At 38.6% G+C, this 26050-nt stretch overlaps 1 protein-coding gene across 6 annotated transcripts in view; it reads left to right on the forward strand.

Moving 5' to 3' along the window:
- The window catches only part of PHACTR4 (phosphatase and actin regulator 4), a 105483-nt gene that overhangs the window by 54147 nt on the left and 25286 nt on the right, over positions 1 to 26050 (forward strand). For 2 of the 6 annotated variants that reach the window (XM_058553415.1, XM_058553417.1), the window contains 2 exons: positions 23644 to 23817; positions 24610 to 24690. In XM_058553415.1, coding sequence (XP_058409398.1) covers positions 23644 to 23817; positions 24610 to 24690 — 255 coding nt within the window. Of the gene's footprint in view, positions 1 to 1378; positions 1485 to 6111; positions 6796 to 22674; positions 22703 to 23643; positions 23818 to 24609; positions 24691 to 26050 lie in introns of those variants that run through there. The other 4 variants (XM_058553418.1, XM_058553419.1, XM_058553414.1 and 1 more) reach the window with 4 other exon arrangements.

The raw sequence follows: 26050 nt of genomic DNA on the forward strand, positions 1-26050 counted from the left end.
ACTCCCCAGATCCTTAACCCAACCATAGAAAAACTCTTTCGTCTTTTTTTTTTTTTTTTAATTTTTGTTTATTTTTTTTCCCCCAAAGCCCCAGTAGATAGTTGTATGTCATAGCTGCACAACCTTCCAGTTGCTGTATGTGGGACACGGCCTCAGCATGGCCAGAGAAGCGGTGCGTCGGTGCGCACCCGGGATCCGAACCCCGGGCCGCCAGCAGCGGAGCGCACGCACTTAACCGCTAAGCCATAGGGCCGGCCCTCTCTTTCGTCTTTCTTAACTAAAACTTTCCTGTTTACTTTAATTTCTTCTTTTCTTTTCTTTTTTGTTTTTTGGTGAGGAAGATTAGCCCTGAGCTGACGTCCGTTGCCAATCCTTCTCTTTTTGCTGAGGAAGATTGGCCCTGGGCTAACAACCTTGCCCATCTTCCTCTACTTTATATGGAACGCCGCCACAGCGTGGCTTGACTAGCAGTGCATCGGTCCGTGCCTGGGATCCGAAACTGCAAACCCCGGGCCACCGAAGAGGAGTGCGCGAACCTAACTGCTATGCCACCGGGCCGGCCCCTACTATAATTTCTTATAATTCTTCTCCTCAGTCCTAGAAGCATCTGCTGACCCCTAGTGCATCCTTAAGAACTTATTGTCTTCAAAACAAAAACTTTAAGAGAAAGCAAAAAAGAATCTCGTAGTGCCAGTTTCCTAGCCTGAGGTCTTTAATTCCATGGAGCTGAAAGCAGTCCTGCTGGGGTAATTTCAGTTTCCTTCTCCCATAAACATAGTCCAACATATTGTAGGCTTATAAACATATACATTACTTCGTGTCTGCCATATATATAGCTGCTGTGACATAAAAGCATATCAGAATCTCCCCAGTTTTTCCTGAAGAGCAATGGTGTTTCAATTCAAACATGGGGGGGTGTCATTTATATAAAGAATCTAAGTGAGGGGAGAGAGCGCCAAATACATTAAGCACCTTCAATCATCAGCCTTTTTAGCGATTCTCTTATTTAATCTTCACAACAACTCTATGGGTAATTATCTCCATTTTACAAATGTGGAAACTGAGGCTCATATAAGTTAAGTAACTTGTTCAGAGTCACCTAATCAGTAAATGGGAAAGCTGAAATTTTACATAGTTATATGTGATTCCAAAGCTTCTGCTTTCTTCCACGGGTAAGCCATGCTGTCTTCTGGAAGTGGGGGTAGGCAGGGAACAAGAGTTACAGTATTTGGTGTAGAATAGGAAGCAGGTGTGTTTGTTTTTTTGCATCCAGTGAGCCAGCCACAGACAGAAACTGGTTTTATTTGGGGCAAATGGTATGAGTATCCAGTGATACCAGTGGCCCTGCCTTACCTTTAACCTTCTCTGTCTCTTTCAGCCTATTCTTCAGGCTAGTTCACAGGAAGTACAAATGATTTCTGCTGAAGATCTTGAACCGAACAGTAGTGATTCTGTGAGGTTTTATGTAAACATTCACCTGACAGGTTTGTCTCCTTTGACAGTTGTTCCTACTTACAAAGCAGTTAATTCTCAAAAACTGTCATGAATATGCCATTTTTTCCCCACAAAAGCAAAAGTTTCATGGCAATTCTCAGGAATTGTTTGGAATGATAAAATAGTCCATGGTCTCGACACTTCTTCCAGCCTCTGTCTGTAGCACTTTTCACCTTAATTGCCTTTTGTTACTAGATTCTATGAGCAAAGCTTAAAAGTGAAGAATCCTGTTTCTTCCTTTGTACTCAAGGTCAATAAATACTTGTTGCATGTCCACTGTGTGCTAAGTTGTGCCAAAAGTTGAGGGTTTAAGGATAAATATACCTCATGGTCCCTGCCCACAAGAAGTTTCCAGCCTGTTAGAGAAGTCTGAAGATGGTTGCAGTTTAGGGTGATATGTCCAGCACAGTCAGTCATCATCAGCTCTTTACCTCTCCAGTCTTACCTCTTGATGCTTGTACTTTTTTCTCACCTCTGTCATCCCTTCTGTGACTGACTCTTTCAGATTTTAGATGTTACTTCTTTCAAGATATTTTCTCTGATCTCTCAGGACAAAGCTAGACACCCCCACCCTCACCAACATGTGTTTGCATGGTACCTAAATGTTCATCGTACTCTATTGTAGACCCTATTTACTTGAACTGTAAGCACCTTAAGGGCAAAACTATTGTTTTTAGCACCAACACATTGCTGGGCACATAATCAGTGATCAGTAAATCTTTATTGGCATTCTGCTTGAGTAACTCAGGAAAGGCTCATAATAGTGGAAGCAACATTTGAGCCAGTTTTTAAAGGATGAGTAGGAGTTCCCTAGATGAATCTGGGAAAGAAATTCTAGGCCAAGGGAACAATTTGTACAAATAGATGAGACGATAAAGAGTTTATAAGTGACTAGCGAGGCTTTCCTCGTGGAGTGTGAGATACAGGTTATTAGTTGTAGGATGTTATCTCGTGTAACTATCCAGAGCCAGCTAGACTAGATCAGAGTTAGATCATGAGGTAAAGAAAAGGAAGCCTCTACCTTCCCCAATTATATATCCAAAGTTAAAAATTAGGCTTTTGCTTAAATATGTATGTGTGTGACCTGTTAATAATTTCCGTTGGTCAGCCTTTCCTAGAGGAAAGTGACTTTCTTCCTAACCTCTCGCTAGAGCTCGCCTGCTTGAGACATCTCAGGCTGTAAGAAAGTAGCATGCTGAATTAAGCTGAGGAAGATGTAATTAAAAGAGCCAGGAGCTTACTCTCCTAGGTAATCCAATTTATATTGGTACTTCGGCATAAAAGTACATTTAAATGAAAACATTATACTCTCGTGATTGATCTTGTAAACTGTTTATTGAAAATTTAAAGCATGTTCTCATATTAGTGTATGGCATGATGTGCTTGCCAACAAAAAGTTTTGGAATTATAAATATCACTAAAGGTTTTGAATGCTCAGCTCTTTGTAGGTTACATACGGTATTTAGAAACAGTTCTTTGATGAAACAAGGCTCTGGTTAAAGGGGTTCAAGTGCTGTCTAAGTCTAAGCTGTAGCTTAGGTTCCTTTGCCTATTAATTAAACTTTATTTTTATAAGGCTTTTCTTGCTCTTTCCCTAAATAAAATAGGAAGATATTCACAAATTTTAGTCTGTTACTTCACCCGTTCCTTGAAAGCTGTGGAGGAAAAGTATCTTTTATTAGGTAACAGTTAAGAGAGAGTTGTCTACTTCTTATAAAGTTAAAGTGAGACTTCCCTTTGCATTTCTAAAATATAATGCATGGAAAACTAGAATTAATTCAAGGCTTGAATGTTAAATTTTAAAGCCATCAATGGACCAGTATATTCTTCTTTCTCTGCTTGTCAGCTTACCATTTGGCACAAAGTAAATATTGATTGTTAGAATGAAACTGAAACATGCTGGTGAGGGAACATGTATTGGCTTGGTACATAGGCAACAGAATTAGCATTTCTGAGGGATTTGTTGTTGTAGTAGAGTGTGGATTTCCTTGGGAAATGAATACTGTATCTTTAGGAAATAAATATTTCCTTGACCATTTATACAAGAGCCAAAGTCAGTCCTGGAGTTAGAATCAGAAGACTTGGGTTTTAGTCCTGACCCTGAGCAAGGCATTTAACCTCTCTGACCCTCAGTTTCCTTTTTCTATAAGGAGTAGGAGATTGAGCCAGATATCCCTAAGAATCCTGTGTTTCTTTTATCTTTAAGTTTTATTGCTGCCTTCACAATACCCTAGAATCGGCAGTGAGCCAAGCCGAGATGGGCAATTTGGCATACGGTAAACAGCAGCTATCCCAGGAACCATATCTGTTCTACTCTGGTATGGTCCTGTCAACATAAACTAGTTCTGCGATACTGTTTCTGGGCTCTGTGTGTGTGTGTGTGTTTAATGTGCCTGGTTTAAACTTATTCACAGTAATACTTCTGCCTGAGCTGTTCTACGTGCGTGATGTTTCTGTACACCAACCCTGATTGCGTACAGACTTCCTTCTTGGCCTGCTTCTTCCACTTTACTCTCTGGAATCATGATAGAGAAATGTCATCCTCTTCCGTTTCTGACTCACCTCTTTGTAATGACTGAGTTTTTTTGCCGTGCACTATTGTCTGGCTGCTCCTGACCGGGCCTCTCCTTTCTGGACTTGTTTTTTACTATAACAACTGGGATTAATTATTGCTTGCATTTATTGAGAGCTTTCTGTGTGCCAAGCACATTGCAAAGGGCTTTATTTATGTTCATGTCATTTAATCCCTACAACTTCCCAGTACAGGTAAATATTTTTGTGCCCATTTTATAAGTTAGAAAACCAAGGCTCAGAGAGGTGAAGTAACTTGCCCAGTGTTAACACCTGGCGATAGATCTGGAATTAAAATTTCAGTTGCCTCCAAAGCTCATCCTCTTAAACAATATGCTATGTTATCTCCATGGTGATAATGATGATAACTACAGTATGTTGAGCACCTACTGGGTGATGGGCAATGCATTTGCCACCTTTGGCCTCTCCATTTTACAATAGTGGAAACTGCTATCGCACATATTCTACTTTTGGGCTAATAAATCTAAGTGCCAGGGGGCCGGCCCCATGGCTTAGTGGTTAAGTGCATGCGCTCCGCTGCTGGCAGCCCGGGTTCGGATCCCGGGCGCGCACCGACGCACCGCTTCTCCGGCCATGCTGAGGCCGCGTCCCACATACAGCAACTAGAAGGCTGTGCAGCTATGACGTACAACTATCTACTGGGGCTTTGGGGGGAAAAATAAATAAATAAATAAATTTTAAAAATCTAAGTGCCAGGGTTCGAAGGTGTTGGACATTATTGGAGCATTCTTTCAACGTATTTTTCCTTCTACTCTCTTTCATGGTCAACATCATAATGTTTTTCTTTCTTTTCTTTTCTTTTCTTTTTTTTTTTTTGAGGAAGATTGGCCCTGTGCTAACATCTGTTGCCAATCTTCCTCTTTTTTTTTTTCCTTTTTTCTCCCCAAAGCCCCAGTACATAGTTGTGTATCGTAGTTGTAGAGTTGTAACTCTTCTGTGTGGGACGCCGCCTCAGCATGGCTTGATGAGCGGTGAGTAGGTCCATGCCCAGGATCCGAACCGGTGAACCCCGGGCCGCCAAAGCAGAACAGGCGAACTTAACTGCTACGCCACCGGGCCAGCTCCCATAATGTTTTTCTGACTACTGCCAATATTAACAATTAAATATTGCCTGAGTATTTCTACACTTTTTTTCTTACTGATGTTTTAGCATTGTCATTTTCTTATTTGTTACCTTTACTCCTTTTTTTTTCCCCCTGTATCAAAAGCAGATAATGGGGATAAGATAATGGGAAAAAAGGAGGTGTTAAGGAAAGGCAGAGGGAAAGTCTAGATACTAGAAATCTTTCAATGATCTCAGTTTGGGAAAAAAAGATTGACACTAAAAGCTCTGTTTTTTTGGTAGCTGTCATTTGTTGAAGGACTATTAGGGCTTTGCCACTTATAAACTTGGTGACATAAGACACAGAATTTGACTTCACTAGCCTTAGTTTTCTTATCTGATAATAGGGTAAATTAATATCCATATCCTTTACAATGCATGGTTGGTAGTGGTGATGATTAAATGAAATAACCAATGTAAAACTCCTTACTATAGCGCTCAAAATTGTTAGTTCTCCATTTTATCTTCAGGTGGTTGTGAAATAATCCAGAGTATGTGGCTAAACACTGTGGTAAGTTTGTGTTAAGAGTGGCTTTTTTACATTTAGAAAATATAGTGTTTGCATACACAGGTATGTATGTAAATAAAAATTGATTGAGCTGTATCCTTAATATTTATGTGTTTGGCTATATGTGACTTAGTTATATCTCAATAAAAAAGAAAAATTAGTATGCAAGCTGCATGTGGTTAGCTGATATTTCCATGTGTATTATACCTAGCATGTAGGGCTACTCCCTATAATTTTGTATTCCCCAAGATCATATATATGGTGGTTATTGAGCTTTAGCAGAAAGAGAAATGTTGTATAATACCTTCCAAATATTTATTTCAAGTTTACTATTTTAGTAAGCAAAAATTTCAGAAAATTTTCTTTTTATTTTTAGAAAAGGTATATTCAGTCTTAAAATACTATTCCTAATGTTACTAATTCCCAGTACATAGATCTCATCCTGCTTTGGGTATGCCACTCACAGGTAGGAAATACCATTTAGAGCAAGCAGTGAAATGTCAGAACAGTCTGGTACTTGTGAGGCAAGTCTGTATCTAAAGCGTACCTTTGAATAGACTTCTGCTCCCATTTGCCTGCTACACATAACCCTGATGTTTTTTGTGTGATTAAATTTCTAAGTTCTTTGGTAGACTCTTGAGCAGGCTCCCTTTCTTCTGTGGCTATGAGTCTAGGAAGTTGAACCAAGCTCACTGTTAGGAAAAGTGGGTGTGGACTCTTAGGGCTGTGCCTCTCAGCAGCTAGAATGTGGTTGGCAGTCTCCTCCCCTTCCTGCATTTCAACTCTTCACAGTGTGCGCTCTGGAATGACAGGCATTCCTGTGTGAAGAGAGCCAGCGTGAAGACATATTTATAAGAACCACAAGTGCCCAGGCCGGGATACAGGGAAACAGAAACTCGAATAGATTATGTGACCTCGTGCCATTTCCTGATGTTTGGCAGTGACACCGAGAGAGGAGTGCATGTCTTCTCCTTATGTGGATTTATCTTTTAAGAAAAGTTTGCTTTGGTCTGGGACAGTTTCTTGTTGTGGGACACATCAGACAATATAATCATGGGGCAAGCTGACGTCTCCAGACTGGTAAATCCAGATGCTGTTGGTGAGTAATAGAAGGCAAAGAAACAAAATCTTGACAGAGGCAAGGCAGATCTACAGGTGAAGTTGAATATTTTATAGGAATTTGAACATAAGGCTTTTAATGTTTATAATTTTGTGAGATTTATAACTTTGTGAAAAATGAATGAAAACATATGAGTTATCTTTCATTCACTTACATTAATTTACCACTCATAGTTTTGTTTTACTTGATCCCTTCCGAGGTTTTTTAATAAGATATTGCTAGGAAACTATCTGTTAATTTCTTGCCCTTGCAGAAGATAAGTAAGTGGTATAGGAGGTCATATTTAGAATTCAGTGGTGTTTTACTAGTATTTTGCAGGACTTGTGCAATTGAGATATGGGTATATATATGTGTATATATATATATGTGGTATAGAACTAGTATTGTTGACTTCTATAAACAGGACCATTTTTAAGATTTGACTTAGGGGACCAGCCCCGTGGCTTAGTGGTTAAGTGCTCGCGCTCCGCTACTGGCGGCCCAGGGTTCAGATCCCGGGCGCGCACCGACGCACCGCTTGTCCGGCCATGCTGAGGTGGCGTCCCACATATAGCAACTAGAAGGATGTGCAATTATGACATACAGCTATCTACTGGGGCTTTGGGGAGAAAAGGGGAAAAAAAGGAGGATTGGCAATAGATGTTAGCTCAGAGCCGGTCTTCCTCAGCAAAAAGAGGAGGATTGGCATGGATGTTAGCTCAGGGCTGATCTTCCTCACACACACACACAAAAAAAAGATTTGACTTAATTTTTTAGACTCAGTTATACATTTTCCAGTTAAATCTCAGGCTTCTTCCATTGTGCTGTTGTTTCCATTTCTCATAAGGCAACACTTTGGTATAAACATTTCTGAAGTCCGTGCTCTGCATTTGAAGTGTTATTGTCTCAGAGATAGATGGAGACCAAGCTGATAACTGTAAGTGTAGCTCAGAGTTTCAAAGCTTGTAAGTGAAATGAAAGTCCATTGTCACTGAAGACTCATTTTCCCAACCTTGTAGGGTTTTGTATAAGATGAAGATGGAAAGGTGGGAAAAATAGTTTTAAGTGGATGTTCATTAAAGAGTTGCTAAATATAAGCAAAGTGGGGGAAAACCTGTGAATCATTTCTTGACGTTATACTATTAAAAATAAAGAAAAAGGTGTATACCTTCTCTTTGAGTTATGAAGCAGCAGAAAACATGTTCAGTCCTAGGCTGCTTTTTTTTTCAGAAATGAAAAATGTTGGTGACTTTAAAAAAAAAAAGTATAAAAGTGTGGGAATGTAGGTAACACTCCCAAATGTGTCTCATGATTTAATGTGATTTAGTTTCTAAAGGTATATTTTCCCCTGAGAAATTCGCAGATGGAATTCCTATGAAGTATTTTTCATGTTTTACTGAAACTGAGGCATGTGGATGGCAAAGTGAGTCTTTCAGCAACAGACTTTTAGGACTGAAGTCAGAACTTGACTCACTTTACCTTGATCACCAGTGCTAGGTCCATATCAATTCAGTAACTCACTTTCTTTTAATGAAGTGTTTTATAAATAGAAAAAGATATAGAGAAAAATATAAAAGACTCTCTCAGGCCACTACCCAGCTTAAGAAATGAAATTAAAAACAGATATATCCCGGGGCAGCCCGGTGGCATAGTGGTTGGGTTCGCGCACTCTGCTTCTGTGGCCCGGGGTTCACAGGTTCAGATCCCAGGCGCAGACCTGCGCACCGCTTATCAAGCCAGGCTGTGGCAGACATCCCACATATAAGGTGGAGGAGGATGGGCACAGATGTTAGCCCGTGGCCAATCTTCCTCAGCAAAAAGAGGAGGATTGGCAACAGATGTTAGCTCAGGGCTAATCTTGCTTACACAAAAAGACGATATATCCCACTCCACTCCTCTCTCTATGCCCACATTCCCTTATGATGATATTTTGCTTCTTTGCTCCCAGAGGTAACCACTCTCCTGAATTTGGTAAATTCTCCTTTGGGCCACTAAATTCTCCTGTGGTTTCTCCTCCAAAGACTAGTTCTTGGTTAACAAGTATAATAAGGATGTAAATCATGCTAGGCATTTATCTATGGGATCAGAATAAAAGGTCTTTGAAAAGCAAGAAGTGGATAAGCAGGTACAACTTACTGATGGGTGGTGATATTTTATGAAGAATGCCCGTCTAATATCTATATACTATACAAAAAATTTCATCTCAGTAGATAAAGTCTGATGATATTTTTTATACTTTTGAAAAAAAAGTGAGTCCAATTCATCAATTTTTTTGCCTACCAATTACCCTAATAAGAGACCTATGAAAAAGAAGTAGAAATCACTCAGGTATCTAAGATTGTTATGTTCTCTCTGGATTTAATTTTTGGGTTTTAGTTCCTATTACCTAGATAATTCATAGGTGACTATAAGCTGTTTTAATGGACAGACTCTATTGTATTATTTATAATTCAGGATGTATTCTATCTGAGCGAATCAGGACCAGGTCATGAAAGCTTAACATTGACAACTTTGAGGACTGTACCATTGCTTTAAAGGCTTTTACCAAACATAACAGTTTCTTAATGAAATTTAAAAAGCATTTCAATGGGTAGGTGTCTGGAATGTCTTAACAGATTCTTTGGAAGGATAAATTTACGAAGTAAGTTAAGACTTAAATCATTTGTTTACAGTTCTAGGCCTGTAATATAGTAGTTTTGAGCTTTAAAATTGATGGTACTAGGTTTGGCAAGCCAAGTGATATAAAATAAATGAATGAATATATTGAATTGATTTCATACTATTTTCAAGGCACTGTGAATATCATGGCAGACCCTGTATAGAATTCCTGTCTGCCCTTAAGTTTACTTTCTAGTTGAGAATTTAAAATATTAAAAGAAATAATCCAAAATATTTATAAATTTGTTTAAGATAAGACATATAGTTCTCCCTCAGCACTCGCAGGGTATTGGTTCCAGAACCCCCACGGGTACCAAAATCCATGGATGCTCAAACCCTTATGTAAAATGGCATAGTATTTGCATATAACCAAGGGATGCTCTCTCGTACACTTTATTTTTTTTTTCTGTGTCTCTGTAGTTATTTTTTTTGTTTTTTTTTTAATTTTTTGTTTGTTGCAGTAACATTGGTTTATAACATTGTATGAATTTCAGGTGTACAGCATTATACTTCTATTTCTGCATAGATTACATCATGTTCACCACCCAAATACTAATTACAACCCATCACCACACACATGTGCCGAATTATCCCTTTTGCCCTCCTCCCTCCCCCCTTCCCCTCTGGTAACCACCAATCCAATCTCTGTCTCCATGTGTTTGTTTGTTGTTATTATCTTCTTGCATACTTTAAATCATCTCTAGATTACTTATAATACCTAATACAATGTAAATGCTATATAAATAGTTGTTATGCTGTATTATTTAGGGAATAATGACAAGAAAAAAAGTATCGAGGCAGTCATTGTAGGCTTTTGGGTCTGCAGTTGGTTGAACTGTGGATACAGAGGGCCGACTGTATTCCTTTGTTTAAGGTTGTTGACTCCCTTGGCTTACGATGGAAGTCCAGAGCTGTTAACCAAGAAGAGTCTGCTTTCAAATGAATAATCTTTGCGTGAAGACTCATATGCATATTTATGAGATGTTATGTCAGTATCTAACTATTGTTTTTACCGCAGGATCTTTCTTTCTTTTTTTTGTGTTTTTGTTTTTTTTTTGTGAGGAAGATCAGCCCTGAGCTAACATCCATGCCAATCCTCCTCTTTTTGCTGAGGAAGACTGGCCCTGAGCTAACATCTATTGCCAGTCCTCCTCCTTTTTTTTCCCCTTTTTCTCCGCAAAGCCCCAGTAGATAGTTGTATGTCACAGCTGCACATCCTTCTAGTTGCTGTATGTGGGATGCGGCCTCAGCATGGCCAGACAAGCAGTGCGTGGGTGCCGGCCCGGGATCCGGACCGGGCTGCCAGCAGAGCGCAAGCACTTAACCGCTAAGCCACGGGGCCGGCCCCAGGATCTTTCTAACAACTGGTGAACTAATCAAGTTTTGAATGCAGAGTAGGAATTTATGCTGTGGTGTCCATTCAAGAAAATAAGCAGTTATCCTCAGCAGTTCATATAAAAAACTTATCCTTAAGTGAAATATGTCCATAGGAGAAGTCTGTAGATTTACTCAGATAAAACTTTCAAATAATACTTTGTAGTTCTTGATCAACATAAAAGTTGTTTCTGCGTTCACTAGAATCATTTACTATGTGGCCTAGTAAAACAACCAGCTAATTAGCACATGTCCTTAAATTAGGCACAAGACCAAAGAATTTTAATAAGCTCCACCCAACCTTTACTCTGGAACTTTCCTTCTCTCTGTTTTTCCATTCCCCTACTCTAGCTTTTTTTTTCTTTTTTGCCCTTCATATACCTTTCATTCACTAATTAGCCTCTTTTTTTCCCACTTTATACCTTTGCATAAGAATATATTGCTTTAAAAGATACTGTTTTGTAATATTTCATCTTTCCTACATTCCTTTTCCATCACCATTTGATTCATTTTGCTCTGAAATTTGTAGTTATAGGTTCTCATGCACATGATAATGGGAGTGGTTTTGGGAAAGGTGATTTAGAAATATATCATCATTCGGAGGTAAACTCATTCATACTGGATGCATAAAATTTAATGTGGCTATATGAAAATATTAACACAGGAATGAGTAATAAAGGGATTAATTAAAAATAAACTACTTCAGGGGCTGGCCCAGTGGTATAGCAGTTAAGTTCGCACGCTACGCTTTGGAGGCCCAGGGTTCGTGGGTTCCAATCCCGGGCGGGCACCGACGCACTGCTTGTCAAGCCATGTTGTGGCGGTGTCCCAAATAAAGTAGAGGAAGATGTGCACAGATGTTAGCTCAGGGCCAGTCTTCCTCAGCTGAAAAAAGAGGAAGATGGGCACGGATGTTAGCTCAGGGCTGATCTTCCTCACACACACAAAAAAAGATAATTAGAGAGAACCATTAGATTATAAAAATAATTGGTCACAATATATGTCAAGTCATTATGCTGTACACCTTAAACTTAAGGAAAAAAATAATTGTTACCTCTTGATAATGGAATATGTATCTTATACAAAATTATAGATTTTTAATCTTTGGACAAATAACTATTATAAAAGTTTTATGGGTAAAATGGGAGAACTTTATACACTTTGAATCTGGACCTTTTTTTAAACCCAGTAAGGTATGAGGTAAGACAGACCGACCCAATAATTTTGTTGCTTATTACAAGCAACACAAGCCTAGTGAAGGGGAGAGTGTAGTGAAGGATATGTTGAAAACTAAGTTTCCTATTGACTCCAGTTGTCTGTGTCTTACCTTGCCTTTCAACATGGATGGTTAAGAATTGGTTGTAAATTGGATTCTAAAATGAACATTGTCTTTGACCTAGGGCTGATTGTTAAACCCTGTTTTATCCCTTATCTCTAGCAAGTCATGTAGGTATAATATGTATCTACAGTGAATAGTTGATGAATACTTTATCTGAAGATGAAAAGTGTTAAGTAATTTTTTAATAATAATATACATTTATTTAAAAATCACCCCAGAAATTCATCTGGAACAACTAAACTTGCACCAAAAAACTTGAATTAAATGTTGACCAGGAAAAATCTGGAGGTTGAAGAAAGAAACTGCTAGAACTCTGCATAATACGTGATATAAGAAACAAGCCTGTGAAACGTAAGGTGCTACAACTTGAATGAGGAAGTAAGGAGTTTAAAAACCAGGGCATAGTTTCAGGGTACCACTCAAACCAGAAACTCCAAACTGTAGTTTGGTTGGTTATCTTCCTCTCCCAACCTCCACTCCCTCCAAAAAACACCAAGACCTCCAACTCTGTGACATGCTTTCCTAGTGGCCTGCAGCTACATGCCTCAAAGGAAAAGGCATTTTCTTTGGAACACATAATCATAAAACTATAGCTAGCATCCTACACCATTTTCTGGCAAACAAAGGGAAACTACCTTGTTTTGTTGCTCCTGGCAAACAGAATGGGGCCATAAAGCCATTTTAAATTCCATAACTAGTTTAAACAGAAGCAGGAGGATATCCAAATGTGACTCCAAGTCTGTTTCTTCTGTCAAATTGGAAGTGGAAGGGAGATGGTCATAAAATCAGAGTTACTGAGAATAAATGGCTGATGTGCAAATTTGCTTATGAACAGTTTCAAACTCACCTCTTTCAACCCTTTAATTATGCGTATAGAAGGAATTTGAGGTGTAATTGTATCATTAAAAATACAAAAGAGGGATGATTTCTAGATACCTGAATATACTTTTTGTCATATAATTTATTCATCTGTCTGTTTGTCTTTCTTTCCATTGCAGTTTTCTGAGGGATGCAATTGAATTTTCTTCCTATCAGACAAAAATTCATAGTAAGAATCCTGAACTAGTGTACCAGTTTTAATGGATCCAGGAATGCTATGGAGATTAGTGGCTTCAATTAGATCTAGTCAGCTATCAAGGATTTATGCATACTTTAAAACCCTTCATTCTACAGCTGAAAAATTTATACCCAGTGAATTCAGATCACCATTAAATTTGGTCTCTAGCTCCTTTAGCACAAGATTGTACTCATGGCAAACAAGGGTGATACACTTAAAAAAAACGTAGGAGTAGAAAGTGTTGTTTGGGTGATCCAAATCTACTCACTTCAATGTGTGTCACTACTCCAGAACCAAAGTAATTATCCTTGAGTGGTGTAATTTGCTTAATATTTCAAACTATGATTTTCATGTGGAAAGTAATTCGTTTTTATGGGAACCTAATATTTAGGAAGAATTATTTTCTTTTGTGCATTTATGTATATACTGGACTTCATTTATTAACTGTCGTGGTTTGAAAACTCCTACTTGCATTATAAAAAGTAAATTTGGTTTTTTCCCAACTGTAAAAACCATACATGTTCATTGTAAAAAAAAAAATACACAAAAAATATAGTAAGCTAAAAAGAAGAAGCAAGTCTCCTATAATCCTACCATCAAAATATATTTACATTTTGGGGCCTGCCGGTGGCGCAAGCGGTTAAGTGCACGTGTTCCAATGCGGTGGCCCGAGGTTCACCGGTTCGGATCCCAGGCACGCACTAACACACCTCTTGGCAAACCATGCTGTGGCGGCGTCCCATATAAAGTGGAGGCACATGGGCACAGATGTTAGCCCAGGGCCAGTCTTCCTCAGCAAAAAAATAAAAAAAAAAAAGGAGGAGTGGCAGATGTTAGCACGGGGCTGATCTTCCTTACAAAAAAATATATATATATATTTACATTTTGATTTAGTTCCTTCTGTTTTTCTTAACATCTTTTAGCAGAGTTTAGATAATGTGATATGTATAATTTACATGTAAATTTTATTCTGTTTTTATTTTTATTTATTTATTTTTTTGGTGAGGAAGATCGGCCCTGAGCTAACATCTGCCAATCCTCTTTTTTTGCTGAGAAAGACTGGCCCTGGGCTAACATCCATGCCCATCTTCCTCTACTTTATATGGGACTCCGCCACAGCATGACTTGAGAAGTGATGTGTCGGTGTGCACCCAGGATCCAAACCGGCGAACCCCGGGCTGCCACAGCGGAGCGTGAGCAGTTAACCGCTTGCGCCACCAGGCAGCCCTTTATTCTATTTTTAACCTAGGATTATTAATTACTCTAGAAACTTAGTTCTAATGATTGTATAGTGTTTTATATAAATTTTTCAGTTTATTTTTTCATATACCTATTATTGTACATTTAAGACATTCCTAATTATTTACCACCGTAAATAACACTATCAGAAATAACATCTTGGGGTAGCTTCCGTTTTCTCAAGCTGAGTTTTCTAGACTTTTGTGTGAATGTTATGAGAACTTATGCTTTTATTAGAAAAAATGATCTTATATAATTTATACAAAGTTGGAATTAAAATTTGAAAGATATGTGCATCCCCCTGGCCACTATTCTAGTTATAAATAATACCTAGTTAGATAATAAAAGAGTATGTGCCCAAATGGAATTTGATAATGGGAGACCAGTTCCTGTTTCAAAGGCTCCTTGGAGTTGGATTTACGCAGACTATTGAGAGTAGGTCTTTAGTTGGCCACCTTCCATTCGTGAAAATACTCTTAGACTTAAATAGGGAAGGCTTGACTGGCTGCCTCCCCAGTATCGTTTAATTACTTGAAGGTCCCACCCTTCATATGTAGGACATTTGATGGAATCAAGTTTTTGTGATTTCCATCTGGTGTCAAATAATGGGTTTGAAGGGAAAAGAAGATGATTTACCTTTTTCCCTTTTCATTAGGAATGATTAATCTGCTTCCTCTTCTTTTTCTGATATCTTTCATCTGTGAGGACACTCTCTTGATTCAGAATTTCTTTCTTTCAGCAGGCACCTAAGCAAAGAATGTGTAGGAAGAACTTTATCAACACTTTATTTTAATCGGTTATAGGTGTTGCTCTTGAATAATGGCTAAAAGTGGAGTGAGTGTCCAGAGCTCCCAGACTAGTCTCCAACAGAAGTGCTTAAGAGTATGACTTTGGAGTCCTGTCTGTCTCTCCCATGTGTCTTATCAACAGCATGAAGAATCTGCCTCAGCTTCAAGCAAGATCTAAAGAAATAAGGGGCACAGCAGTCAGTGAAGAAAGATTCCAAATACAGGATATGATTTACGAATAAAAAAGAAAAATTAATAATCTGATGCAAAAATAATTTACAGTACTGATCTAAATCATAAAAGTTAATTGCTACATCCAATTTAAATACAAAGTAATAACTTCTAAGAGAAGTGAACAAAGGATTGCTAAAGTACGTGTTGAAATTTGAAGTAATTATAACTGAGTGGCAAATTAGTTTATAAGGACGGTTTAATAAGAAACCAAACTTTGGGGCCGGCCCTGTGGCTTAGCGGTTAAGTGCCAGCACTCTGCTACTGGCGGCCTGGGGTTCGGATCCCGGGCGCGCACTGACGCACCGCTTCTCCAGCCATGCTGAGGCTGCGTCCCACATACAGCAACTAGAAGGATGTGCAACTATGACATACAACTATCTACTGGGGCTTTGGGGGAAAAAAAGGAGGAGGATTGGCAATAGATGTTAGCTCAGAGCCAGTCTTCCTCAGCAAAAAGAGGAGGATTAGGACGGATGTTAGCTCAGGGCTGATCTTCCTCACAAAAAAAAAAGAAACCTAACTTTGGAATTTGTACTCTTTATAAAATTTGGTATTGTACTCTTTATAAATTTTGATATTGAGTGGTATTTGAGATAAATACCAAACTGTTAAAGTAAATTATATAGAGATTAATACCAATCGTCTAGGTTGTTGTAAGAATTAAATCATGTAATGTGCCAGATTTGTAAATTATATTCTAAAAACTTGTTAGTGAATGAAACCAGATGTTATAAGATTTCAGCTTAATCTTTATTCTGAAGGCAGCATGGTCAAAAGGATCACAGACTTTGAAGTCAGAGAGACTTGGATTTGAATCCCAGCTGTATCACTTATGCTGCAAGCCAATAGATAGCATCCAAAGGATGAAATATACAAAGAAAAGCAATCCAACAGGAAAAAAAAAGCCAATGAAATGACATTTAGAAATTAAATAAACAAAAAAACTCACCTGCTCACTGAAAATACAATACCCAGTGAAAATATCCTTCAAAAATGATGAAATAAAATTATCCTAGTTGCAAACACAGGATTGCAGGAAGAAATGAAGAATACCCAAAACACAAATATCTAGGAAATAGTAAAAAATCTTGTTAAGACAACAATAATGTTTTCTGTGGTTTATTGTTATGTATTTGTAGAAGAAAATATGATAAGAACACAAGGAGTAAATAGAGTTAAAATGTAAGATTCTTGCATTGTTCAGAATATAGTAAAAGTACTAAAGTAGATTGTAACAAGTCAGGGATGCACAGAACAAATGAGACCAGTAGAAAATAAATAACAAAATGGTAGATTTAAACTCCACTGTGTCAGTAAAAACATTAAACATAAATGGAATAAACACTCTAAATTATGACAATTGTCAAACTAGATAGAAAAACAAAATCAAGGCTAAAGTGTTACTAGAGTGATAGAGGGAATTCCATGATAAAAGGGTCAATTCAACAGGAAGATATAGTAACTCTAAATGCGTATATACCTAATAACATAGCTTCAAAGTATATAAAGTAAAAACTAATAGAACTAAAAGGAGAAAGAGACAAATCCACTTTCACAGGTAGAGATGTTTACATATCTCTCTCAGTAACTGATAGAACAAGCTGACAACAAATCAGAAAGGATGTTAATGATTTGTACAACTTGATTAACCAACTTGACCTAATTGGTATGTATAGAACACTACACTCAACTGCACAGTACACTTTCTTTCCAAGAGCACATGGAACATAATATAAATCTGGAAAAAATAACTGCAAACTTTTTTATTGTTTATTTTTAAATTTTTTTTTTAAGGAAAATTGGCTCTGAGCTAACATCTGTGCCCATCTTCCTCTACTTTGTATATGGGACGCTGCCACAGATGGCTTGATGAGTGGTGCATAGGTCCAAGCCCGGGATTCGAACCTGTGACCCCGGGCTGCCAAAGCAGAGTGCATGAACTTAACCACTGTGCCACAAGGCCGGCCCCTTTATTGTTTATTTTTAATTTAAACTATATCTGAGACTAGGAAACACAGGCAAGACCCTCACAGTTCTTCTCTAGGAATACTTTGCTTGAGTAGGAAACACTGGAATGATGCCAAGATTTTCTAGTTTATTTTTCTTCAGCAAAGAAGTAAGTTACAGGCAGAGAATGTCTGCCTCTCTCTTCTAACATGCGTAAAATTTCCAGATAATAATCCGGGTTGGGGGCCGGCCGTGGCTTAGCGGTTAAGTGCGCGCACTCCGCTGCTAGCGGCCCGGGTTCGGATCCCGGGCGCGCACAGATGCACCGCTTCTCCGGCCATGCTGAGGCCATGTCCCACATACAGCAACTAGAAGGATGTGCAGCTATGACATAGAACTATCTACTAGGGCTTTGGGGGGAAAAAATAAATAAATAAAATCTAAAAAAAAAAAAATAATCCGGATTGGGTTTAACAAACCTGATTGATCATAAGAATCACCTGGGAAGATTTTTGAAGCTAGATTCCTACATCTCGCCTCCTGGAGATTCTGTATTTTGAAAAGGCACCTGGGCTGATTTCAGAGATTTGAACAGATATGGGAGTCACTGAAATAATGTTCTGTTTATAATGGAAAGTGGGGAGGAGAGATGGGGGTTGTGGAGAATATAAGAATATACATGAATGAATTTTGGATAATAACTGGGTCAGGGCTGGGTGTGGCCGAACCCCACTGCATGAGGCAAGAGGCATATCCACTTCTAAAACTTTTATAAACATGAAAATTAAACACATCTGCATAAAGCATCAAAGAAAAAAGTTGCTGCTGTCTTTGCTTTTTGTATTCAATGACTTTCTTTACATAAAGCAAGAGGAGGGCTATTCTTAGCAATAGATATGTTAGCAGATACATTCTTTTTTGTGTATGAGGAAGATTGGCTCTGAGCTAGCATCTGCTACCAATCTTCCTCTTTTTTTTTTTTTTTGCTTGAAGAATGGCCTTGAGCTAACATCTGTGCCAATCTTCCTTTGTTTTGTATATGGGACACTGCCACAGCACACCGTGATGATCGGTGTGTAAGCCATCATCAGATCTTGATGGTCCAAACCCGAGAACCCCGGGCCGCCGAAGCAGAGTGTGCAAACTTAACTGCTATACCACCAGGCTGGCCCCCAGATACATTCATTTTTATCATAAGCTCTTGGTATTTTCCATGTGTGATAACTGTTTTTTTAAATAAATGACTCGCATCTTATCTTTAAAAAAAATTTTTTTTTTATCTTTTGACCGCTTCACCCATTTCTCCCACTCCCTGCCCCCTACCTCAGGCAATTACCAATCTTCTCTGTATTTATGAGCTTGGTAATTTTTTTTATTTTTTTAAGATTCCATATATAAGAGATTGATCCTGCAGTATTTGTCTTTCTCTGTCTGAATTATTTCACTTAGCGTAAGGCCCTCGAGGTCCATCCGTGTTGTCACAAATGGCAAGATTTCATTCTTTTGATGGCTGAGTAATATTCCTCTGTGTGTGTGTGTGCGTGTGTGTGTGTGTGTATACAATTTCTTTATGCATTCATCCATCTGTGGACACTTGGGTTGTTTCCATATCTAGGCTATTGTAAATAATGCTGCAGTGAACATGGGTGTACATAGCATATATCTTTTCAAGTTATTGTTTTCATTTTCTTCAGGTAAATACCCAGAAATGGAATTGCTGGATCATATGGTAGTTCTATTTTTAATTTTTTGAGGAACCTCCATGTTTTCCGTAGTGGCTGCACCAATTTACATTCCCCCCAGCAGTGCACAAGGGTTCCCTTTTCTCCACGTCCTTGCCAACACTTATATATTTTTGATAATAGCCATTCTAACAGGTGTAAGATGATATCTCATTGCAGTTTTGATTTGCATTTCCCTGAGGATTAATGATGTTGAGCATCTTTTCATGTATGTGTTGGCCATCTATATGTCTTCTTTGGAAAAATGTCTATTTAGATCTTCTACCCATTTTTTTTTTAATTTTATTTATTTATTTGTTCCCCCAAAGCCCCAGTAGATAGTTGTATGTCATAGCTGCACATCCTTCTAGTTGCTGTATGTGGGACTCGGCCCCAGTATGGCTGGAGAAGCGGTGCGTAGGTGCGCACCCGGGATCTGAACCTGGCAGAGCACATGCACTTAACCGCTAAGCCACGGGGCCGGCCCATTCTACCCATTTTTTAAACGAGTTTTTTTGCTATTGAGATGTTTGAATTCTTCATATATTTTGGATATTAACCCCTTATCAGATATATGATTTGCAAATATTTTCTCCCATTCAGTAGATTGCCTTTCTGTTTTGCTGATGGTTTCCTTTGCTGTGGAAAAGCTTTTTAGTTTGATGTAGTCCCACTTGTTTATTTCCGCTTGTAAATCATTGCCAAGACCTATGTCAAGGAGCTTACCGCTATGTTTTCTTCTAGGAGTTTTATGGTTTTAAGTCTTACATTCAAGTCGTTCATCTATGTTGAGTTAATTTTTGTGTATGGTGTAAGAATAGCGGTCTGGTTTCATTCTTTTGCATGTCTAGTTTTCCCAGCACTGTTTATTGAAGAGACTATCCTTTCCTCACTGTATATCCTTGGCTCCCTTGTCATAAATTAATTGACAGTATATGCATGGGTTTATTTCTGGGCTTTCTGTTCTCTTCTGTTGATCTATATGTCTGTTTTTATGCCAATACTACACTGTTTTAATTACCGTAGATTTGTAGTATAGTTTGAAATCAGGGAGCATGATGCCTCCAGCTTTGTTCCTCCTCAAGATTGCTTTGGCTATTCGAGGTCTTTTGTGGTTCCATACAAATTTTAGAATTGTTTGTTCTATTTCTGTGAAAAATACTATTGAAATTTTGATAGAGAGTGCATTGAATCTGATTGCTTTGGGTGGTATGAACATTTTAACCATATTAATTCTTCCAATCCATTAGCACAGAATATCTTTCCATTTATTTGTGTCATCTTCAATTTCTTTCCTTAGTGTCTTGTAGTTTTCAGTATACAGATCTTTCACCCCCTTGGTTAAATTTATTCCTGGGTATTTTATTCTTTTTGATACAATTGGAAATGGGATTGTTTTCTTAATTTCTGTTTCTGATAGTTCGTTATTAATGTACAGAAACACAGCAGAGTTTTGTGTATTGATTTTGTATCCTGCAACATTACTGAATTTGTTTATTAGTTCTAGGAGTTTTTTTGATGGAGTCTTTAGGGTTTTCTGTATATAATATCACGTCATCTGCAAATAGTGACAGTTTTACTTCTTCCTTTCTAATTTGGATGCCTTTTATTTCTTTTTCTTGCCCAATTGCTCTGGCTAGGACTTCCAATACTGTGTTGCATAAAAGTGGCAAGAGGGGGCATCCTTGTCTTGTTCCTGATCTTAGAGGAAAAGCTTTCAGCTTTTCACTACGGAGTGTGATGTTAGCTATGGGCTTGTCATATATGGCCTTTATTATGTTGAGGTATAGTCCCTTTGTACAGGCTTTGTTGAGAGTTTTTACTGTAAATGAATGTTGAATTTTGTCAAATGCTTTTTCTGCATCTATTGAGATGATCATGTGATTTTTATCCTTCATTTTGTTAATGTGGTGTATCACAACTTTTTAAGATAAACTGAACTTGTTTTGAGTTCATATGCTGGCAGGCATAAATATGTTTGAAAGGATATCAAGATTTTGTTGTTTTGAATGTATAAGAAAAAGAGGACACATAAATGTATTGTTCAATATAATGAAGAATTAAAAGAGATGAACTAAGTCCTACTTTAGAAAGTGATTAGATATCTGAGAAGATAGTGGAAGCAGGCATGATTGGCTATATTTCATTTAAGGACTTGACAGACAGGAGCTTTTCTGTGAATATGTTAACAACTAACATTCCTAAAGCTTTTTGGCTATTTTTCTTTGTAAAAGCATCACATAGCGCTAATACCTCTTCTTTCATATTGTTAGTCTGGTTTTGTTTTTCATTGTTTTTTTTTTTTCTTTTTCTTTTTTTGGATATTATCTTCCCTGTTACTTTTAAACAAAGTCATTTTCCTGTGTTTCTTTTGGAACCGAATGAAGTTCACTCAGTGGGTGGGTTAGCAGGAGGTTTAAAGTTTCAGTCCTTCCTTGCCTCTTCAAGTAAGGCTACTATTTGAGAATGAACAGCTTATTTTACTTGACTCCATTTCTGAAAGCATTATCATTAACATGTATTAAATATTGTGATATTATGAATGCTCTGAAATGTCTTCAGGTCTCATTGACATTCTGTAGTTGGGAGAATACTGTCTTAGTTAAAGCACTAACTCTTAAAAGCAATACCATGTGTTCACTATAGTGCCACTCTTGGGGGTCTATCCCAGGGTACCATTGAGGGGAAATTGTTATGGCAGGAATTCTTCTAATGTCTCTGGCAACTAAACTCTTAAAAATATGGTCCAAGGCCACCCCCAGTGGCCTAGTGGTTCAGTTCGGTGGCCTGGGTTCAGTTCCCAGGTGTGGACCTACGCCACTCATCTGTCAGTGGCGATGCCGTGGTGGCAGCTCACATACAAAAGAGGAAGATTGGCAGCGGATGTTAGCTCAGGGCAAATCTTCCTCAGCAAAAAAAAATATATATGGTCCAGTGTTATAGTCAGATTCTGTTGCATTTCATATAAAGAATTAAAGCAGCTGAGACCCAGGATGCCCATGAATAAATCATGCAACTAGGAAGAAAAGAGTCACTGTCCTGTGTTATCCTGATCTGTTACACTTCAGTCACCAGGACCCTGTGGTTTGCCTAATAATAGGCAAATAATAATAATTCATCAACAGTCATTGCGGCAGTCACTCTGGTAATTATGATTGTGTAAAACTGACCTTTATCAATGGACTTCCCTAGACACATGTCTATGAACTGAAAGAAGATTGAATTTGGCAAGTATTTCTAAAAAAGAAAAAAAATTGATGCTTGTTGATTGTGTATTTTCTCTTATGAAAAAATATCCACCATAGCAAAAGAAAAGATTTTTTTAGTGCATATATTATACCCTTTTATCTCCACCCCCAAAAAGTGTTATTTGCCTCACATGTGAATTGTTTACAATAAACATGTTAACTTATTACATGCGATTATATAATATGTGATCCATGATGTATTTCTATAAAGTAAAGGTTCCACTTTAATTCCAGGACTTTTACTCCACATGACTCTTTTTTTCTTCTCCTCTAGACTCCTCCAGAGAACCCTGGGACAGTAGGTGGAGTGCAAAGCTGTATTGTGTTGCCTTCCTGCTTTTTTTGTTGCCTTCCTGCCTTTTTTTTTATTATTTTTGGCCCAGTCTTGGCTGCTCCTTTCTCTACCACTAAAGCTAACTAAACCCTGCATGTGTGGTCATTATGAGGGACTCATGGCCTTTCATTTCAATCCCGCACATTTATCATGTCACTTATATTTCTTGTCAGATCCTTAAAATCAGAATTGTCCCTAAAGCAATATTGTGGTAGGCACTGGAATCTCACCTTTACTTTCCAAAAAGATTTCCCTCCATTTTAAAGCACTCGCTTTCTAATGTCCATGCCCCCTACCCCAAGCCCCTTCCAGTGCTCCAGAATTACCTGGGGTCTTTTTTGTGAAGGGAGAAAATGATTGATAAACAGATACAAGTAAGATATTAACACTTAAGGTGTAACCCCCTCCCTGAATTTTTTATATTCCGAAAGAGGAGGGCAATGTTTAACAGAGAATAATGACTCACTCACTAACGGTGGAATTCCCTGCTTCAGTGACACGGGAGATAGTAGTGTTAGGCGTGAAAGACCTTCCCCCGAGGACGAAAATGGCAACAGCAGTAACCTGCATTGAGGCAAGATCCCATGCATATTGGGAAAACATCCACATTTGTGTGTGTGTGTACCTTTAAGAAATTTTGAACTGGTTTTGATCATCTCACTGAATTTTTGTCCTAAAATGATGTCAGCTTGGTTTGGTTCCTTTTCCTCCTTAGTAAAGTATCTGTTAGAGATTTTGATGTTTGATGTGTCCATGTGATGTCAAGGGGTCTGACTGTCTGCATGATTGTTTATCATTGCTCTGATCCTTTCCAACTACCACAGGAAGAGAGGGGAAGGGACATTTTCGAGATTATGCTGAAATAATAAATTGGCTCTCCTCTTCCCTCTCTCTCTCACCATGCAACAGAGGAAGCAGGCCAGCCCACTGCAGACCCAGGCATGGTCATGGACAGTGTGGAAGCAGGTGACACGACACCTCCCACCAAAAGGAAGAGCAAGTTCTCAGGCTTTGGCAAGATCTTCAAGCCCTGGAAATGGCGGAAAAAAAAAAGTAGTGATAAATTCAAAGAGACATCAGAAGGTGAGATATTAAGATTTAAATATATGTTCTGAGTTAAAAAGTTCACTATTTTGGAAGTACCTAACTTTTTCATTCTCTTCCCAAGCTTCTATAGCCCCCTATTTGAAGAGGGAATTAAATCTTTTAGAATTAAAAAGCCAAGTGATCATTCACTAAGCCTTATATTCTATAGCCTCATTTCCACGTTGGTGTTTTTATGGGATTAAAGTTTATCTATTGAGGGGTGAATGGAGTTCCTGAACTCTGTAGCAAATCTAAGATGCTTCTTTTTTTCTACTGTGGCCACTTCCTCCTAGAAAAAGGTCATCCATAAATACCTTATTATTGAAATTTCAATTAAAAAAGAGAAAGCTAAAATTATATAAGCTCATTTGGGAACTGATACTTTCCCAATAGCACAAGATATAAAAGAAATTAGGGGCCGGCCCCGTGGCTTAGCGGTTAAGTGCATGTGCTCCACTACTGGCGACCCGGGTTCTGATCCCGGGCGCACACCGACGCACCGCCTCTCTGGCCATGCTGAGGCCGTGTCCCACATACAGCAACTAGAAGGATGTGCAGCTATGACATACAACTACCTATTGGGGCTTTGGGGGGAAAATAAATAAATAAATAAAGTTATAAAAAAAAAAAGAAGAAATTAAGTTTTAATTTGACGTTAGTTTTCCTGTTCTTTTGTTTCCTAAGACTAGAAAATCAAACCACTTTATTCTTTTACTTGTGGAATTAGAATGCTTAAAGTTGACCTTTAACTGCCGCATGTTTAAGTGCTGTTTTCCAATTTAATGTTAGTTTTAGAGCGAAAAATATCTATGCGAAAACCGAGAGAAGAGCTGGTTAAAAGAGGGGTCCTGTTGGAAGACTCTGAGCAGGGTGAGTTTGCAAATAAATAGCACATGCCTGTCTCTCTATACTTGGTCTTTGGTTCTGACTAGGTATTTGAATTTTCTTTCTTCATTTTGTTATTGCTGTTATTGGGGGAAGAAGGGGAGCTTTTAAAAAAAACTGTTCATGGGGCCGGCCCGGTGGCGCAAGCGGTTAAGTGCACGCGCTCTGCTGCGGCGGCCCGGGGTTCGCTGGTTCGGATCCCGGGCGCGCACTGATGCACCGCTTGGCAAGCCATGCCGTGGCGGCGTCCCATGTAAAGTAGAGGAAGATGGGCACGGATGTTAGCCCAGGGCCAGTCTTCCTCAGCAAAAAAGAGGAGGATTGGCAGGGGCCGGCCCGGTGGCGCAAGCGGTTAAGTGCGCGCGCTCCGCTGCGGCGGCCCGGGGTTCGCTGGTTCGGATCCCGGGCGCGCACCGAAGTACTGCTTGGTAAGCCATGCTGTGGCGGCGTCCCATATAAAGTGGAGGAAGATAGGCACCGATGTTAGCCCAGGGCCAGTCTTCCTCAGCAAAAAAAGAGGAGGATTGGCGGATGTTAGCTCAGGGCTGATCTCCTCACAAAAAAAAAAAAAAAAAAAAAAAAAAAAAAAAAAAGAGGAGGATTGGCATTGGATGTTAGCTCAGGGCTGGTCCTCCTCACCAAAAAAAAAAAAAACAACTGTTCATGCATCTAGAATATATTAAAAAAAAAAATTCAATAGAAAAGTCTATAAAGACATTGGACAGTTCACTAAAGAGTACAAACAAATGCCCAGTAAACAAATTAAAAAGGTATTTTTTTTACTTAATTAGTAATTCCCCCCCCCCCCCAAAGCCCCAGTAGATAGTTGTATGTCATAGCTGCACATCCTTCTAGTTGCTGTATGTGGGACTCGGCCTCAGCATGGCCGGAGAAGCAGTGCGTCCGTGCGCGCCCGGGATAGAACCCGGGTCACCAGTAGCGGAGCGCGCACTTAACCACTAAGCCACGGGGCCGGCCCTGCTTAATCAGTAATTAAGGAATACAAATTCAAACCAAAATAAAATAACCCTACATAAAAACTAGAAAGCCTAAAATTAATCAAACAACCAAGAACAAGAGTTGGTGATGGTGTGAAATAAGTGGTATTCACATAAAACTATTAGTGGAAGTGTTAAAATAGAATAATCACCTTGAAAAACAGTTTAGCATAATCTTTGAAAGCTGGAGATATATAAACCTATGTGCAAGTATGTCCAGTCCTTGGTGTATACCCAACAAAAATGTGTATACATATGTATCGAGACATGTACAAGTATGCTCCTAGCAGCAGTATTTACTAACAATGGAGCAAAACTGCAAACAACCCAAATGTCCATCAATAGTA

The sequence above is a fragment of the Diceros bicornis genome, chromosome 13 (assembly GCF_020826845.1).
Source record: "Diceros bicornis minor isolate mBicDic1 chromosome 13, mDicBic1.mat.cur, whole genome shotgun sequence".
Classification (NCBI taxonomy): Eukaryota; Metazoa; Chordata; class Mammalia; order Perissodactyla; family Rhinocerotidae; genus Diceros; species Diceros bicornis.